The 18,080-nt window shown below is 47.1% G+C and overlaps 2 protein-coding genes across 3 annotated transcripts in view; one reads left to right on the top strand and one right to left on the bottom strand.

Annotated features, from left to right (window-relative positions):
- Positions 1–1,747: 1,747 nt before the first annotated feature.
- On the top strand, positions 1,748–9,692 carry DYNLT1 (dynein light chain Tctex-type 1). Its single transcript, XM_030316710.1, has 5 exons — positions 1,748–1,847; positions 4,724–4,765; positions 8,192–8,315; positions 8,711–8,788; positions 9,301–9,692. The coding sequence occupies exons 1-5, from the start codon at positions 1,821–1,823 to the stop codon at positions 9,369–9,371; spliced, it is 342 nt and encodes a 113-aa protein (XP_030172570.1). The 5' UTR covers positions 1,748–1,820; the 3' UTR covers positions 9,372–9,692.
- A 668-nt stretch (positions 9,693–10,360) lies between these two features.
- TMEM181 (transmembrane protein 181) overlaps positions 10,361–18,080 on the bottom strand; it is a 74,696-nt gene continuing 66,976 nt past the window's right edge. For both annotated transcript variants that reach the window (XM_030316709.1, XM_032593270.1), the window contains exons 14-17: positions 16,664–16,746; positions 15,460–15,549; positions 14,036–14,102; positions 10,361–13,617 (exon numbers count right to left, since the gene is read on the bottom strand). In XM_030316709.1, the coding sequence (XP_030172569.1) occupies positions 13,539–13,617; positions 14,036–14,102; positions 15,460–15,549; positions 16,664–16,746 (319 nt within the window). In that variant the 3' untranslated portion in view covers positions 10,361–13,538. The remainder of the gene's footprint in view (positions 13,618–14,035; positions 14,103–15,459; positions 15,550–16,663; positions 16,747–18,080) is intronic.

The raw sequence follows: 18,080 nt of genomic DNA, 5'->3' as shown, positions 1-18,080 counted from the left end.
GGCACCTCCCCTGCTTGCTCTCTCTCTCTCTCAAAATAAATAAAAATAAAGCCAAAAAACTTTTTAAATTCGCCTGTACATGTTTTCTGTGGATTTCTGCACGTGCTGAGCTTCAATTACACTGTAACTTAAAGTCTAGGCATTACTAATGCACCATCCCAGCAGCCATTTAGAACACTCCGTTGAATTACGAAGTTCCTAAAAGGCTGTGGAGCAACCTCTAGAAGATGCCCCAAACCACACAGCACTCAAATACAGATGTCCACTCAGAACCTGTTCACTCTGCTTTGCACATGATTCTAAGACACTCACCTGATTTCAAGGACGTAGCAAGACCAGAAAAAGACCTGGTCTCCAGGTCCACAGCAGAGTAGCGAGAGCAAATTAGGAAACAGTGAAGAGACCCGTTTGGCTGAGGAGCGTGGCGGCGCTAAGGGCCCAGAACCCGGCAGGCAGAAGGACACCTAAAATGGATCTCAGGTGAAGCTGGGAATGCCGGGAAGCCAGATAAAGACATGTCAGAATTAGAACCACATGTGAGGCACAAAGGCTGAAACACTGGGACAGGTGACTCGAAGCCAGATAATAGGGAGGGAATGAATAGCAAAGGAAAATACAGTTAGCTGAGGTCAGGTGTCTAGGGCAGAGCAGCCTTGCGTGTCTCACCGCTGGGATCTCTGCTCACCAGCCCTCTGCCTCCCGCAAGGGAGCAGATAATTGCATCTTTTTTCACTCCGCAGCCCTCTGCAGTGGCCGTGAGGCAAAACGGATGACCCTGGGGAAATCATTCGTTCGTTCATTCATTCATTTATTCATTCAGTCAATTGTAATTATATACCTACTTGTGCCAGGCATAATGGAAGGGGTAGGGGGTAGTGCATCAGTGAATAAAATGGCTTCTGCCTGCCTGGAACTTAGATTCATAGGGTAGAAACAAAGGTTTCTGAAGGATTGAAAGTGAGCTCTGTAGCTTAATTCTACTATATCTCAAGGGCTTGTGGTCAGTGCTTCCTGGGGGGATGGAAAGTGGGTTTCAGCAACTGCACTTTAGAGAGATAAGAAGTGATAGCCTGATTTCCAGGACATAGCAAGACCAGAAAAAACAGCCCCCCAAATCAAAGATCTGAGCCACAAAGTACATGCAAACAAGTGCCCAAACTCCAGTCCTTCTTGGAAAGTACTGTACAATTACTAATTTTCAGAAAGACCCCTGTATACAAGTGTCTATTTAGGTCAGTTTGGTTAAAGCAGCCAGGAAGTGTGCAGCATTTCACAAAATTTTCCACCCAGAATGGCTTTTTTTTTTTTTTTTTATTGGTACTTAAAAAAAAAACAAGCTCATTTATATGGAAAATTTACCTCCCTAAAACAGGGTTTCGTTCAGAGCTGAAGTTTCCTAATCCTGGATCTCCAGGAAGACTGTAACTAGTTTCTCAGCTGCTCATCATTCATATTCAGAAATCCCTTTGCAGTGTATTACAGGATGTCCGAATCCATTTGAACATTAAAACTAATCCATACAGCACAAGCTGGAGGGAAGGTCCCGACGACTCTTCCTCTCGGAATGGCTTTTGTACATTTGTTTTGTTGTAGTTGCTGCCAGGCTACCTCGCGGGTTCCCACAGAAACCACCCTGGGGAAGCCTGGAGGAGGGGCCGATCCCGAGTCCCCAGCCCAGCTAGCCGGGCGTGGGAGGAGCCCTGGAGCTGCGACGGCCCGCAGGGAAGGCGGGGCGAGGCGCGAGCCTGAGGGGCGGAGCCTGAGTGCGCCTGCGCGGTGCGCACTACTCAGGGAGGCGGAGGCGACGTGCAGGAGGAAAGATGGAAGACTACCAGGCTGCCGAGGAGGTAACCGCCGGGTCAGCAACAGGAAGGGTGGAGGCCGAGAGCCCCGGGCGCGGGTGGGCGGCGGCAGCCAAGGGCGTGTGTAGGCACCCGGGCCGCGTCTGGACGTGGGCAGCGGCAGTCCGAGGTGCAGGCTGACGGCACCGGCCCCCTGCCGAGCGCTTCGCGGTGACCCCCGGCCCGGCCTGCTCTGGGCGTCGTCACCCTGCCCGGGGGGCGGGGCGCGGCAGGGGCTCCCCGCGCGGCGGCGTGAGCCCCGTCGTTCTTCCGGGAGGGGCCCCGCAGCCCTGGGACTTCTCCCTGCGGCCGGGAACACCCCGCCGCGCCTCTCCCGTCTCCGGGCGTCCCCGGGGCGCGTCCCACGCCCGCCCCACGTCCCGGGCCAGCCCGGTGCCCGCCGCGCCCCTGGCCCAGCCCCGCCCCGAACCTGGCCCCGCGCCGGCCCACCACGCCCCCGAACCGCTCCACGCCCGCGGCCCAGCCGCGCCCCCAGACCTTGCTCCACGCCGGCAGGGCCGCCGGGAGAGTGGTATCATTCGCTCCCTTTATTCCGTGGTGCAGACCCCCCACCCTAGATTAGGTGCTCCACGTCCACGGGTGGGGAAGGCTGAAGGCCGCGTGTGCGTCTGCTGATGTTTTAACGGAAGACTACAGAGTGACATATATGCGTGACACGCACGTCCAGTCACATCTTCTAAGTCCCTTCAGTAATGGATTTGATGCACCTGCAAAATGCAGAAGCGCACAGGAGGAGAGCCTGCCTTTGTCTTCCGTTCCGCACCTTGTTCTTCAGTGTGGTGCTTACATCCACCGTGGCCACCATCCCTTAGGTTTCATTTTGAGTTTGAGATGTCAGTATGGTAACTCCTACTTGGGAAAAATAATATCTTCTTGCCTCAATGAAGAAGCAGCAGGGTAAAGCACGCAATTATTTGCCAAGCAGAAGACATTCTAACAGCGGGCTGGTAACATGGCTTTCCTTCAGTTCAACATGCATTCAGGGACTATAGCTGATGGATGCTACTATTATAGAAAAATATTTGCCCATTTTCTTCCTGCTAAGTAATAATTCTTGCTGCCCATTTTCTCCTTGCTAAGTAGTAATTTTTGTTGAAATAGAGTCCTACAGATTATGCAGCCTGTCAAAAATAAAAACGATAGACGAATTTGGTAAGGTTTGCTATTTTACCATTTTTGAAACTTAGTTTAAGCAGGGATGTGTAGAGGGGGAAAAAATTCTAATGCTTGTACCATGCGAATTGGCAGCACAATCATGTGTTTCAGTGCTGGTAAAAAACCAAGTGGATCCATGGTGCGTAAGCAGCTAGCAAAGGAAAAGCTTTTCCCTGTAAACTAATGTAGGAAAATGGCTCATATTATAGGAATATCTATAAAACTTTAAAAACGGAAATGACCCTGTAAGAGAAATCTCTTAATACTGGCATTTCAATTCTGGCTCTCCCACCAATGAGGTGGCTAAGTGACTTCATTATTCCAGATCTCACTTACAGATCTGAGGATTGAAGGGGCTGAACAGAGCATGTGTTTTACAGGAGATAAAGCCCTAGGCCCTTGCATGATAAGAGGGCAACTTCTTCCTAGTAGGCGTGCCTTAGGTATTTACTAATGGATGCCAGTCCTAACAGCTTCTGAACTAAGCCTTTTCTGCATATCCTCTAACTTCATATAAATATCTGGACCTTTGTAAGACTATTCTCAACTCCTTGTTCCTATTTCTTGTAGAAGTTGAAATTGCCCAGTGGATTCTGTACAACTGCTCTACTTTTCCACTAAATCTCCACTGAAATGCCCCTCAACCTTTTCCATATTTTAGCAATGTGGATAGTCACACAGGGATTTTCCTGTATGATTTAGGATCACTGAAGTCCCCTGGAAGGATCCTTTAAATCTCAAGAAGTCATTTAACCTGTAAGATAGTGCAAATTTTCATCATTTGGTGAGTTGGCTTTGTCTCCCAAGTATGCCTTCTGAGCAGAGCAAGTGAGAGGGCTTCAAGGCAGTCTGCTCGTGATCCTCCTGGAAAGAAAGGGGCATTGCTCAGACGGGGCCACAGTGGACGGCGTCCCAGCTGGGAGGCAAACTCACTGCCAAAAGCAGGGTGCTCTGACTTTATTCCACCAGGATTCACAATGACTAAGGGCCTCGGGCTGCCCTCTAGAAGGAATGTCCAGAGCTAAGTATTGTTCCCAGGATTCAGACAGAACCTTGTACCCATTCACATGTACAATATGTGTAAAGAAAACCCATTTGTAAACTCTGCCTCTAGATTACTGCAGCAGCCCAGCTCATCGTGACACACCTGTGGAGAACAGCTGTGCTAACAGCTGGTTTTGTAGTCTTGAGGTAGGACAGCATTGAGAAGAAAACATAATTATCAGAAATAGTTTAATCATTGTACTTTATCACTAATGGTGGTTAAAAACAGAAACAGAAATGTCTTAAGTGTCAAACCTCCTAATGAGTTTGATCAGAGTGTTCACTAATGTAAACAAAAATCAAGTCAGTCAGTAAACTTTTGTATTTGTTAATGATCCCAGCAACCAGTTGAAATGGCTAGAGAGATTGAATCTAAAGCGGAGTCAGTCTTTTGGACCATGGCATGATTAAAACAAAGCAAAAACCTTTAAATTATATACGTTGTCTAGACTCCTGACTGTACCAGCTCTGCGATTCTCTAAGAGCCACTTGGTGTTTCTGAGCCTCATTGTAGTGTTTTCCTTGGTAAAATGAACAATCTAGTTCAGTTATTTCTAAGTCTTCATTTCTAAATTATGTTCATTACCTAAATTTGCATTAATCAGTGCAGTGGAAACAGATCTTTTAAAGCCACGAAACTTAACTAATTTTCTTCCTTACAGACTGCTTTTGTTGTTGATGAAGTGAGCAACATTGTAAAAGAGGTAAGAGGAAAGATGCTTATTTTTTAAATGTTGATTAACGGCTTTATGAGTAAAATAACGTGTTTTAAATACTGCCTTGGAATTGTTTCAGCTGAGCCTGTGTGTTTTGGCATTTAAAATAACAGTTTTTACGTCAGTGAATATGTAGATAAGAATTACTCCCATATTATGTAAATTATATATTTTAAACCAGACAGGAAACTGTATGTACTGACATTATTATTGAATGTTACTAAGGTTTGATTCTATAACCTTTTAGCATAAAAGACTCCTGTCATGGTATACAAATAAATGTTTCTGGTGTTGAATAAAGAGTATGTAAAAAAAATGAGTAACTTCCAGTCACTTAAGACCTGGTGATCCACTTGGGGCTTACCTGCTTATTTTTCGTATATTCCTAAACTACCTATTTTATCATTATTGACCATGCCCCAGTGGATGCATGGAAGACAGTGGATGACAGTGGAAGACAAAATAGGATATTTGTTCTTCATTCATTTAAAAAGTACATTGCAAGGGGGCATTAGGGACCGACCTTCAAGGACTTTACAGTATGGGGCAGGGGAAGGCAGGCACCTGTCAATGACACTGGGAATTGTAAACTTGCATTCCCTGTGTGGTAACTGCTATAGGAAGTGGTGCTATGAAGGATTTGACCTATCTGGTGAGTTCGGAGCTAGAATCTGGAGAATGAGTAGGAGTGGTGTTAACTCTGCAAGAAGAGGGGGTAGATGTTCCAGGCATTACACGTGTTCAAAGGCCCTGTGGTGGGACTGTGCTTGGTATGTTTGAGGGACTGAAGTGAGGCTGACGGGGCTGTAGTGCAGAGAACTGGGGAGCCTGGGGCAGGAATGAGGCCAGAAAGCTATTCCTAGTCTCCTTCCCTTCCTGTGTAAATTGAGACCAGACTGAAGCCATTGGCCAGGAGAAAGCCATTAGATGATTGAAGTTTAACAGTCTCAGTTGAGGGGCGCCTGTGTGGCTCAGTTGGTTGGGTGGCCAACTTCGGCCCAGGTCATGGTCGCGCTTTGTGGGTTCGAGCCCTGCATCGGGCTCTGTGCTGACAGCTCAGAGCCTGGAGCCTGCTTCAGATTCTGTGTCTCCCTCTCTCTCTGCCCTCCCCCCAATACTCTGTCTCTTTCTTTCAAAAGTAAATATTAAAAAAAAAAATTTAAAAATAGTACCAGTTGAGATATGTGTAATGGGGAATTGACTCTAATGCAGATTACTAACGAACGCCAGAATAATGAAGAATCACAACCTGTTTTCGTGACCCAACACCAAAAAGCAGAATGTCGTTGTCCTACCATGTACATTATTCACCGTCCCACGTGATCTCCTGGTGGTCGTGCAGGATCTGTAGTGGTGTGCTTTTCACGGTTTTCCTACACATGATGTTTCTTACGGAACACGGGTGGGGGGAGCCACACCGGACCTGTGACACGTGGGGCTGGCTTGTTGTGAAGTCCCCTTTGCTCTCGCTGGTTTTCGGCCTCCTCTTAGACTCTACTGCCTGCAGCAGGTATGGTTGAAAGTAGACCTTCCCAGGCCCCGTGGAGGCCTGAAGTAATACCCTGTAGTACCTTCATGTGGTCACCGGCCTCAACAGCTTTTGCACCCCTGGCAGTAGGTTAATTCTTCACTTGAGCTATTTTAAGGATTGGGTAGTAATAAATTTGGGTGCGTCCAAAAGTGGAGTTTTCCTCCTTCCTGAAAAACACTGAATTCCAAAGGGTATGTGGACAGTTGCCAGAGTTGAGCTTGAGTGGTGCCTCCCCCTTTCTTTGACCAATGTCCAGATCTTCTAACAACCAGGTCCCCTTAAACCAGGAGTGCCTATCTCCCAGTCCCAGAGCTGGGGAGGGGGGCAGAACATGTCAGGATGAGAAGGAGCTAGGACAATGGTGGGGGCAAGAGGTAGAGGAAGGCCAGGTGCTACATGTGGTGTGTTTCATGTCACCACTCAGAGTCCCGGGACAGACAGGTAGAAACCAGGGTGGGACTTAGGTAGCTCTTTGTTCCTCAAAAGCAAGATCACTGAGCTTATGTTCCAGACAACGGACCCTAATCCGTCTCCAATGTGCACAGCTCTGAGCCCAGGACTGTTTTTTTCTGCTTCTCTGAGGACAGAACTGGGCCCTCACCAAATGTTTACATTCTATCTAGGTCACAACTGTCATCAGAACTCAGGTTTCTGGTTTCCAGCACAGCAAGTTAGAAAAGGGGTAGAGAAGGAAGTGGCTTAGAGGCAGGCACACTGGCAACCAACGTAAAAGGCCCAGAAAATCTTCAGATGGTAATAGCCTGACTACAGACTTGCAGCCTCACTACACAGCAAGAGTAGGGGCAAGCGGCCATATGTATTCCTGAATACATACATACGTACATAACATGAGCCCGCACCGGGACGCAACACAGAAAAAGACCAGGAATTTCAGATAGAGAAATTCATCATAAACTTAAAATAATTTTTATAATATATAGGGGTCTTTCTTTTGTAATCTGAAAAGTGTACTTCTGTGTTAACATAGTTCCAGAAGATGCTGGATAAAGGAAGTTTTTTGTTTTTTGTTTTTAATTTTTTTTTTCAACATTTATTTATTTTTGGGACAGAGAGAGACAGAGCATGAACGGGGGAGGGGCAGAGAGAGAGGGAGACACAGAATCGGAAACAGGCTCCAGGCTCTGAGCCATCAGCCCAGAGCCCGACGCGGGGCTCGAACTCACGGACCGCGAGATCGTGACCTGGCTGAAGTCGGACGCTTAACCGACTGCGCCACCCAGGCGCCCCAAGGAAGTATTTTTGAATACATGATTATTTGTGCATTGTCAGTTGTACAGACAACCCATATAAAGTCTTATATCTACTATATTTTTAAGAAAGGAACAGGCAAGGGCCCCTGGGTGGCTCAGTTGGTTGAGCATCCGACTCTTTGATTTTGGCTCAGGTCATGATCCCAGGGTTGTGGGATCGAGCCCCCTTCAGGCTCTGTGCTGAGTGTGGAGCCTGATTTTCTCTCACTCTGCCCCTCTCCCCCGTTTGCATGCTCGCTCACTCTCTCTCTCTCAAAAAAAAAAAAAAAAAAAAAAAAAAAGGACAAAGGGAAATATTTTCTAGCCTCAGTAGGAAAAGTATTGATTATCTCCAAGTACCAACTGCAACAGTAAACATTAAATTCAGTCAAAATGTGTTTAAAATTTGACAGACTCTATATAAGTGTGGATTTTTAAAAATGAATATAAACCTTAATGAAATAGAACACTGATAAGCAAAGGATGTATTTGCACAAGAGTCCTCATGGTGATAAATAAGCTTACGTTTCAGGTAGATTGTATTTTAGCAGTTCTTAGGGTGATGAACTCAGTACTACCTGGAAGGTGTTGGCTGTGTTCTGCCAGCAGTGACCTCTGTCCTTTGTGTTCTAGGCTATAGAAAGTGCAATCGGTGGTAACGCCTATCAGCACAGCAAAGTGAACCAGTGGACCACAAACGTAGTCGAACAGACTTTAAGCCAACTCACCAAGCTGGGCAAGCCATTTAAATACATCGGTAATGCATTTTTGCTTCTCATATATACTGTCGGTGGTTCTTCTCATATATACTCATCATATATACTGATGAGAGGCACGTGTAGCAGTGTGGTATCTGACCTCAAAGTTCCCAGTAGCAGTTGGTCGCGGTGTCGTGTGCATTACCACCCGCCTGGCTGGAACAGTTGCAGGGCGCATGGCACAGGATTTCCCAGCATTGCAGATCAGCTGCTTTAGAACAGGCATGTGGTGAAGGAATGGGAACGGTGTGATGTGTCACTGTCATAGGACCAATCTACCCTGATAATATTTATCGTGCACATCAACCACGTGATCTGCATGTATATGCCCAGAGTAGGCTAAAGTAGGGTTGCCAAGTGTATCTCTCTAATAAAAAGTTTGTTTTAATTGAAGTGACCTGTGTAATTATGCAGAAGAACGGAGCAGGGTTACACACGGCAAGTTCCTGCTTCTGGGACAGCTCTACGGACGGTATGGTTTTCCCTGTGTTTTGTGAAGGCTTGTCGTGGGCTTTTCTTTTCCCTGAAGGCCTTGAGGTGCCTCCTTGATCCTGTTGAGATCTAGATCATTCAGCGCAGTATTTTGTGAAGTGTGTGCTTGGACATTTCCCGTGTTTGAATGCATGCTTATTAGTGGCGCCCGGGTGACTCAGTTAAGCATCTGACGTCAGCTCAGGTCATGATCTCGTGGCTCATGAATTTGAGCCCCACGTTGGGCTCTGTGCTGACAGCTCAGAGCCTGGAGCCTGTTTCCGATTCTGTGTCTCCCTCTCTCTCTCTGCCCCTCCCCTGCTTGCGTTCTCTCTCTCTCTCTCTCAAAACAAATTTTTTGAATGCATGCTTATTATTAGACTCACCTTTAACACATTTCCTAGAAGAGACTTACTGGCTTTCTTTCTTTGTGTGCCGTGAAGAAAGGTGACAAGTCAGACTAGCGAGCCCCGTCTTCCCGAGTCGAGTGACGCTGTGCCTTCTTCCCCACAGGCAGCTGCACTGTGCGGTGGGAGAACAAGACCATGTACTGCATCGTTAGCGCCTTCGGGCTGTCCATCTGAGCCGCGGCCGACCCTCTGCTCCGCTCCCGGCCCTCCGGGAGGCCGGTGAACGCCTCCTTCAGCGTGGTTCTCGGGGCGCTCTCCAGATGGAGAGAAAAGCCGAAGGCTGGCCCTGTTCTGCGAACAGCACCCCTAGGTCCGAGGACTTGCCATCCCAGGCAGTCAGGCCTCTGCTGCCACTCGTCTTAACTATTTCTTTTCAAAGGTGCTAAAAACTGAAATCTGCTAGTTTGAAACTTTCTCTACTCTCTGAATGATTCAGATACACTAATTTTCCACACTTTGTACTTTGGTTAGAGTAATAAATTATTCCAATTTAAAGTTTGTGTTTTTCTTCATAGTCTAAATAACACCACAAATGAATTCTTTCAATGTCATTAGTGACTTCAGAATCTAAAACTGCAAAAACAAAAAAGGAAAAGTTACAGTTTGGCTTTGGTCTTCTCAGTACAATGATTTGATGCTTTTACCGGCAGGACCAGGATTCCACTGGCTTCTGGGAGTGGGTGAGCTGGTTCCTACTCCAGCCAGAGAGCTCTGGTCCCCACATGCTGCCCAGTCTCCATTTTTCAGTAGCAATCAATCACCAAAAACATGTTTTAGTACATCCGGGCTTCCAAGATGCTTTCATAACATTCACTTTGTGTCCACAATTAGACCATTATTTATAAGTCAGTAAACATGTTTGGAGGTTATCTGATTTAAAATCTTATCCAAGTAAGGGGAGGGGTGGGCCCCAAGCCTCAGTCTGTGACCTCCTCTCCGTGCTCATCCACAGGCACATTCACACTGTAATAAAGACAGGCTTCTATATCCACTTGCTGAAATGAAAAAAGCTCTCCTTTTGTCCCTGAAGCACTCATGTCTGAATGGCCAAATTAACTCCGCACACAAGAGCAAATACATCACATATAAATAAGGACCGAATGTTTCAAAGTTATTAACGTTTACCAGAAAGGCAGTCTCAGAATGAAGCCATTTCCAAAGTGTAAGTTTGCCATAAACAAACATTTATTCACTTTTGATTGATTACAATGATCATTCTGTGATCAGGTGTTACTGTGCTCACTGACACAGTTCCAAGACCTAATACATAGTTCGTTCTTCTGAGCTTAAAGTTGTTTTTATTTTACAAATATTTACAGGCTTTTTGTAAAAAGGCAGTTTTCAGTAGCAGAAAATTCTGTGTTTCATTGTGTGGTATTATAGTTACCAGTATATCTAAAACCTGTCAGGTCAACATGAACAGGATAACAAGATGTCACAGACGAAAGCGACTTCCCTTTGGCCTGGGGAAAAGATTAACATCTTTTTTTTCCAAAAGTCTAACCTCTAAGGCAACTGGTTTCTAAAATCCTCAAAATACATAAATATTCTTTAGTGACTTAAGTATGTACTAGCTATCTCTTGTCATCCTGTCTATGAGCTCCCGTGGTTTACCCTGTGAGAAGGATTCCAGGAAACAAGTCACTGACCACACGGTAACCCATTTAACAACTGTACCTTCAGTAAATAGTTCAGGAAATACTTGAGGCTGGTGACATTTGTCTTGTGACCTGCCCATTTAGTGGGCTGGGTTTACATAGTGTATCTTAACTTTTATTGCAATCTGTAATTATGTACAGGAACAATCTTACAAACCTTGAATATATTTTATATATCCCCTTCTCTAGCCTTTCAAATGGGGCTTAAGAGAGAGAAAACTGCATCACTTCACTGCTGTAATGATTTAATAATAAATCAAGCAGACCTATTACCCACATGGATAATGATGCTCTCCCTAGGGAAACTGAAATACCGACAGGCACCTTCCAGATTCCCCTAGACTGGACCAGTATAAAAAATTATCCCAAAGATGATGTTATACAAGCCATTACCATGCAAGAACTGAAGTCAGCCCTCTGAATTTATAATTTAAGTTTGCAAAACTTTGATACTCTCCAAAGAAAAAAAAAGTTTTCTTCTTGCTACTGCCGAAAGTTTCCGGCAGACTTTAGTGTTTGAACCTAATATCTACGGCATATATAATACATGCTAAATGCTATATACTTTAAGCAAATTTTTACATGGAGTGTGTAATTTGTTGATACATGTGATGCACCAGAGATCCAAAATGCACGATTTAACAAAGAACCATTTTCCCTTTAAGTACTTACTTTTATACCTTTTTTGTCTCCAACTTAGTTATAAAAAGTAAATAAATACTCCCATATTTTCATTTCATTGACTTGATACCATGAAGACTCAAGTATGAAGATATCAGTCACCAGTTTATAATTATACTACAGGACAAAGACAAGGTTTAAAAAGTTCTAACGTGTATGGCTAAATGCCTCAAGTAGTTTACTGATAAATAACAGCATTCCAAATTATGGACAGTTATTTTATAATGATTAAAACCTGTAAACTATATCACATACTAGAATACATTAATCAGTCCAAGTAAGTTTTCATCAATTTACATAAAATTATTTATAGTTAGTAGAAGAAAAATTTGGTAACAGAAAAGTTTTTCCAATACCACTGAATACAATAAAAAAAAAAAAAAGAAATCACACCATTGAAAATGTAAAAACCATGTAAACTCGAATTACCCTTGCAATAATACAGTTGTTTTAATTCAAACTTTCATATTTACAGGGTTTTAAAAACAAATTTAAGTGGAATCCATATTAAAGGTACGTTATCACTAAAGTTTAAATTAAACACAAAGAGGTAAAGTCATAATGAATAGTCTCTCATGAACCTCTAAAAGGTTCCAGCATTGTCTAAAGTGAAATCCGATTTTTAGCTTGGTAATCTAAGAGTTAATGCATAGATGAAGAAAATGTAGGTACTGTTTGCAGAGCCGAACAATCCTATCCTGTGCCATGCCATCAATCAGGATGTTAGCAATGATCGTATGTCAACAGTTCAAGACAGACATTATTGTGCGTGTCAAAGGAAAAGCAAAGGAGGTATCTATACCAGACTTCTACACTTAGTCTCTGACAAAAAGGAACTGGCAACTCTCCAGGGCCTTCTGTGATGCCACAGATTCAGACAACTTTTCTTTTCCAGAGCAAGGCATCATCTTCCCAGGCCACTGTATGAGGCCGAGAGGGTGGGGCATGATTCCCATCAAGTGACCTTCTACCCAAAGATGTGCTTCCTTCCACAAGTCATCAAAAATGTTTTACTTTCTTTCATTTAGCTTCCAAATGAGGAACTGAAAAACCTTTTTTCAGTAAAGAAACTATAATATTTTATCGATCCTTTGTTTAGCTTTTATGAAAAAAATAAGGTTCCACAGGGTGTCATCTTTAATGGAGTTGTAGAAACTACAGCTCATGGGAACTGTAATGGATACCCTCTTCCCCACCCCAATCACAGCAACATCCATTCACATTCATACATGTAACCCTCACATGCACACATGTGTGTACACAGGCTCTTGGAAAACTGTATGGTAGCAAGACCTCTCCCAACAAGAGCTGGCACTTGTCAATTTTCTTACCCTTTCCTTATGAAGCTCACCCAGTCCTCCTCAGAAGCCCACAATGCCAGTTCCGCCCCCGGGGGCAGGGTGGGGGGTGGGCAGTGAAGGGCTAGAACCGGCTCGCCCACCATTTCTCTAGTGAGACATGACACAAATTTCACACAACAGACAAGTTACGAGTCACTGAACATGCGTGGTTATCCAGAGCGCTGGCCACTCAGGCTGCCCTCATGAGACAGGCACAAAAATAGGCTTCCCTTAGAGTTTAAAGGGTCGAAACTGGTACAGGGCAGAGAAAAAAGGAAGAGAGAGAGAACGTCACCATGCTGACAACTTCATTCATAAGGGCTTTCCGTGGACTTGGAGTTAGCAAATTATTTAAAAAAAAAAAAACCTACTAAAAACAGGAGTAATTTCCTCCTCACCACTAAAAACAAATCCTTTCTCATCTGAAACCCTTGAAAAAGGATTTGCCTGTTTACATTTTTCATCAGCACCTCTCTTCCCAAACAAATGTAGCCACTCTAACAATAAATTTGACCCAATGTTTAAATTTATCCTTGGTTTTGGTTTTCCTTTCAAAAATATGTAAACCAGTAAGGACCGGGAAACCTCTGCTCACGACACAAGCCTGAACACCAGCAGGAGCACGGAGGGCCAGGAAGCGGTGCTGCAGGACAGCCCGAGGCTCAGTCACTCTCAGACCCCTCCTTGTACTGCGCCCGGATGGCCTGGCCGTTCTGCAGAGGCATCTCTTCATAGTCACTCCTGTCACAAAAGAGACCTTTGAAGCCACTCGGCTTTTGACAGCTCCTCATTTATTCTCCTCTTCCACACTGACATGCCATTCTAGCAAGAACACATTCATAGCTCTGTGCTCCCCATTTCTATAGCCAACTGCCCCCACCTGCTCCTCCCCCCCCCCCCCCAATCAAGCACCAGGGCTCAACGCCAGAACGAACTGTTCCTCCTGTGGTCACCACTCGTGGTAAGTGTTCAAAAAAAGGAATGCCACTCCATCTAGTCAGAACAATGTGAAAACAGAAAACCATGGAATCACATGACACTCCCAGGTAAAAGAAAGGTCATAATGCCTTGAAAATCATTTTAGGATTGTTAACACCTGTTCCGTACACGCAGGCCGAGTGCTCGCTATAGCACAGCCTTCAGAGAGGCAGTGACTTACCCATAGATCACATCATCGTCGGAGTCATTCAGCATGGAGAATGCAGGGTTGTCTTTCAGTTGGGACTCTGAAAACCAACAAAGAGCATTTTCATGCATGAGCCTAGAGAGGCAGGATGCTACAGAAAAAGGACAGGAGTAGAAAGGGCTGGATTTAAATCCCAGCTTCCAACATTTATTATCTATGTGACCTGAACAAATCTCGCCTCCCCAGCGTGCTTTCTCATGTACAAGCCAGGGGCAGCATCGCCACCGGGCAGACCGACTGGTGGAGAAAAGAGGCACCAGGGGAGCCCTCGGACAGGAGCTGCAACCCGGCCACTTTCTCCCAAGTCCGCACAGGTAGCAGGGGCGGAAAATGCCCAGGAGACCAGAGGTGCCTGCCCTCCCTCCCGCCCTTGGGAAGCCAGCCTCTGTCTGGTTTCTTCACCTCAAATGGGAGTAACTGCATCTTCATCATAAAGATGCCGTGAGGCTCAAACAAGACATTTTCATGAAGGCGCTTTGAGAGCTCACACAACATGAAAGTCAGGTGGTGGTCCCGAAAGGCTATCTCCCTGCCCACATTCCAGAAGGTTCTCATCCTTCTCATTGCCTGTGTGAGAGTTTAGTTCTTCTTTGGGGGGTGGGGCGGGGGAGCTGGCACCTTGGCTTTCCTTGAATGGCCATGGCACTGGTCTCCAACAGACTTGACTTCATATGTGCTAAGACCCACTAACTATGTAATAACACAGCACATACCATGTTCTAATGCCTCAGAGCTCACGCTGCAACTGACCTCGTGTCTCTCTCTGCCAAACAGTCATGGTGCCCATCCCAATGTTTACAGCAACACTATCAATAATAGTCAAAGTATGGAAAGAGCCCAAATGTCCATCGATGGATGAATGAAGAAGATGTGGTATATATATACAATGCAGTATTACTCAGCAAACAAAAAGAATGAAATCTTGCCATTTGCAACTATGTGGATGGAACTAGAGAGTATTATGCTAAGCGAAATAAGTCAGTCAGATAAAGACCAATATCATACAGTTTCACTCATGCGAGGACTTTAAGATACAAAACAGATGAACATAAGGGAAGGGAAGCATAAATAATATAAAACAGGGAGGGGGATAAAACATAAGAGACTATTAAACATAGAGAACAAATAGAGGGTTGCTGGAGGGGTTTGGCGGGGGATAGGCCAAATGGGTAAGGGGCTTAAGGAATCTACTCCTGAAATCATTGTTGCACCATGTGCTAACTAACTTGGATTAAATTATAAAAAATAAATATACAGAATGAATGAATGAATGAATGAATGAATGAATGAATAAATAAAAGAGACCCAGTGCCCAGCACTAACAGGGGACCCGGGAGGTGGGTCCTGAACTTCTGTGAAGCTATCTGGCCAGCGTCCTGGCCCCAGGAGAGGCTTACCATACAGGGCGTTCTTCGATGGAGAATACACGAAGGCCAAAGTGTAGAGGTAAAAGTTCAACAAGCCATAGAAAGATAAGAATTCAGCTGGTGATACCGGTTAAGGGAAATAAGCAGCCCCGAACACTGCGTATTCAGTTGGCGTCTTTGCTTTCAGTCTGGCTGCCTCCATCCAACCACCCGCAGTCCTTGCTACTGCTAACCAGCAGTGAGTACCTCAGTGCTGCACAGCCCAGACGGCAGGAGGCCACAGGGCAAGCCCACAGCTGGACGTTACAATAACCTTTCAAGGTCACCTGTGAACAACAGGTGCACCGTCTGTCTTCTTTCCATGGAAACCTCTGGAGGTGGCAGGACCAAAGGGCAGGAAGGCCACGCGTGCATATGGGTAAACCAAGACTGAAAGGAAGAACGGGAAACAGTTTCTCGAACCAGTTTCTCTTCGCCTTCTCTGCATTACGGACTCCTCTGATAAAAGTTTAGTGTGAAATTCAGTCACTGAAGTTTGACAAATCCTGCATGAACTCTAAGGATGTACAAAGGCCCAGGGGAAGAACCTGAGATATAAGGGATGAAAACTCCAAAGCGCCCCCTGATGGATGCCATCACAGAAAGGGAGGGGAGGGTGCGGCAAGAACACTTAAGCTGCCAGACAGCCAAAGGTTTAGCTCGGAGCTCAGGAGCTCACCCCACTGGCCCCAGGCACATTGGGAGCCGGGACTTCTGAGCCCTTTCTGGGGACACAGGCTTAAACCGCCCTAATCTCCACCACCTGTGGACACTGCAGCAGGACACACCCCAGTGATGGGGACAGAGGACTCTCCCATCAGGCTCAGTCTCCCTCGGTGCTCTGCGGGCAGAAGCGGGCACCGGGGTTGAGGCGAGGCTCTGGATGGAGTCTGGGTTCCTAAAGAATCCCCAGCAGGCGGACAGGAGAGCAGGGTGGCGGGGAGAGCAGCTGGGGAGCGGGAGTCCCTTGGGACAGCTTGGCCCTGCTGGGCCTGGGCCGCTGCCCGCAGGGGAGGGCAAGGGAGGGCAGGGGAGGGCAAGGGAGGGCAGGGGAGGGCGGTGGCCGGGCCGCAGCACACAGGGCACCACAGCGCAGGGGCCCGCCTCTTCTTCACGTTTGCAGACCTAAGACGCTAACCACTCCACGCTGAGCGTGTTCCTGAAGGCCGGCGGCCGCCTCCCCTTGAAAGGATATAATTCTGGTAGTGAGTTGACAGTTCAGCTACAAAATTGTCTTGTAATACTTGCGCTCCAAACCTTAAATAAAGGATGACGATGCTGGAAAAAAGGGGGTAGGGACAGTAAGTAAAAATACACGAGGAAGTGGCACTAGCTTCCCAGAGCGCCTTCCACTCACCCCATTCACACCGTCCATTCGCTACAAGGTCTGCACGCCCCGAGTGCGCGCGCACGCACGCGCCCACACGCGCCCGAACACGCGCACGCGCACACCAACCCTGCCTTGGCTGGGGTAGAAGCGGCTAAAGTTGACACAGGCCGCGTCGCAGCCTCGCCTCAGGGGCCGGAAGCGCCCGCCGCGTCCTCCTTCCCTTCTCGAGCCGCCTTCGAGGACGCTTCCCGGACGGGTCCCCACAGCAGACGACAGCGCCCGGAGGGGAGCCCGCGGCTCCTCGGCACGCGCCCCTCCTCCGCGCGGGGTTCTCACGGTGAGGCGGCGCCGCACCCCTGTGCGCACACCCCACACCCCACACCCCCCTTCGGCCGCGCGCCACCACCGAGGGTCCTGACACGGAGCTCCGCAGCCTCCGAACCCGCTCCCCTGCGCACGTCTCCCCTCCCCGCGCGGCCCGTCCTCCACAGGGAGCCTGACTGATCGCTGACAATCTAAGCCTTCACCTCTGGGCTTCGACCCTTCCAAAGGGTTCCCATCGCCGAGAACAAACTGGGACTCCTCATGGCGGCCTGCGGACCCTGCCCTGACCTCTCCGGTGGCCTCTCTCCCTGCCGGCCTCCCCTCTTGCGATGTCTCCTCTCCTTCTCCTCCCCAAGCCACCTGCTGTCCCCAGCGCCCATGTATTTCCAGGGCTCATCGTCAGGCCTCCGTCACCTCCTCAGAGAGACGTTCTCTCCCCTCCCCACCTGCAGCACAGCCTCTCCTGCCATCATCGCATCTGTTTTCACGACGGGACTGCTATTTACTTGTCACCGTCTTCCTCCCCTGGAGTAGAACCACCACCATCGGGAGGAACATGTCTGCCTGCCGCCCAGGGAGCAGACACTCGGTACAGGTCTGCTGGGCAAATAAACGAATCCCCTTGAACCTGTATGAAGAAAGACCATGAGGGCATAACAACTTCTAAGACTCCTCGGAGGGCACTACAAGTATCCCACTCCTGACCTGTGGACTGGGTAGCAGGAGGGTAAGGATTGGGGGGGGCGGCGAGGGTGTGTGTGTGAGAGGGTGAGAGTGTGTGAGAGACAGTGTGTGAGAGTGTGTGACTGTGTGAGAGGTGTGTGAGGAGTATGGGTAGGTGTTGAAGGACGTGAGGGTGTGTGAGAGAGCGCGTGTGTGAGAGACGGAGTGTGTGAGAGGAGGCATGGGAGAGGTGGGAGACAACACACGCACCAAGAGATGAAGAGGGCCCGCCTGC

The sequence above is a fragment of the Lynx canadensis genome, chromosome B2 (genome assembly GCF_007474595.2).
Source record: "Lynx canadensis isolate LIC74 chromosome B2, mLynCan4.pri.v2, whole genome shotgun sequence".
Classification (NCBI taxonomy): domain Eukaryota; kingdom Metazoa; phylum Chordata; class Mammalia; order Carnivora; family Felidae; genus Lynx; species Lynx canadensis.
The sequence above is the reverse complement of the archived record's forward strand: the minus strand, read 5'-3'. Positions and strand labels throughout refer to the sequence as shown.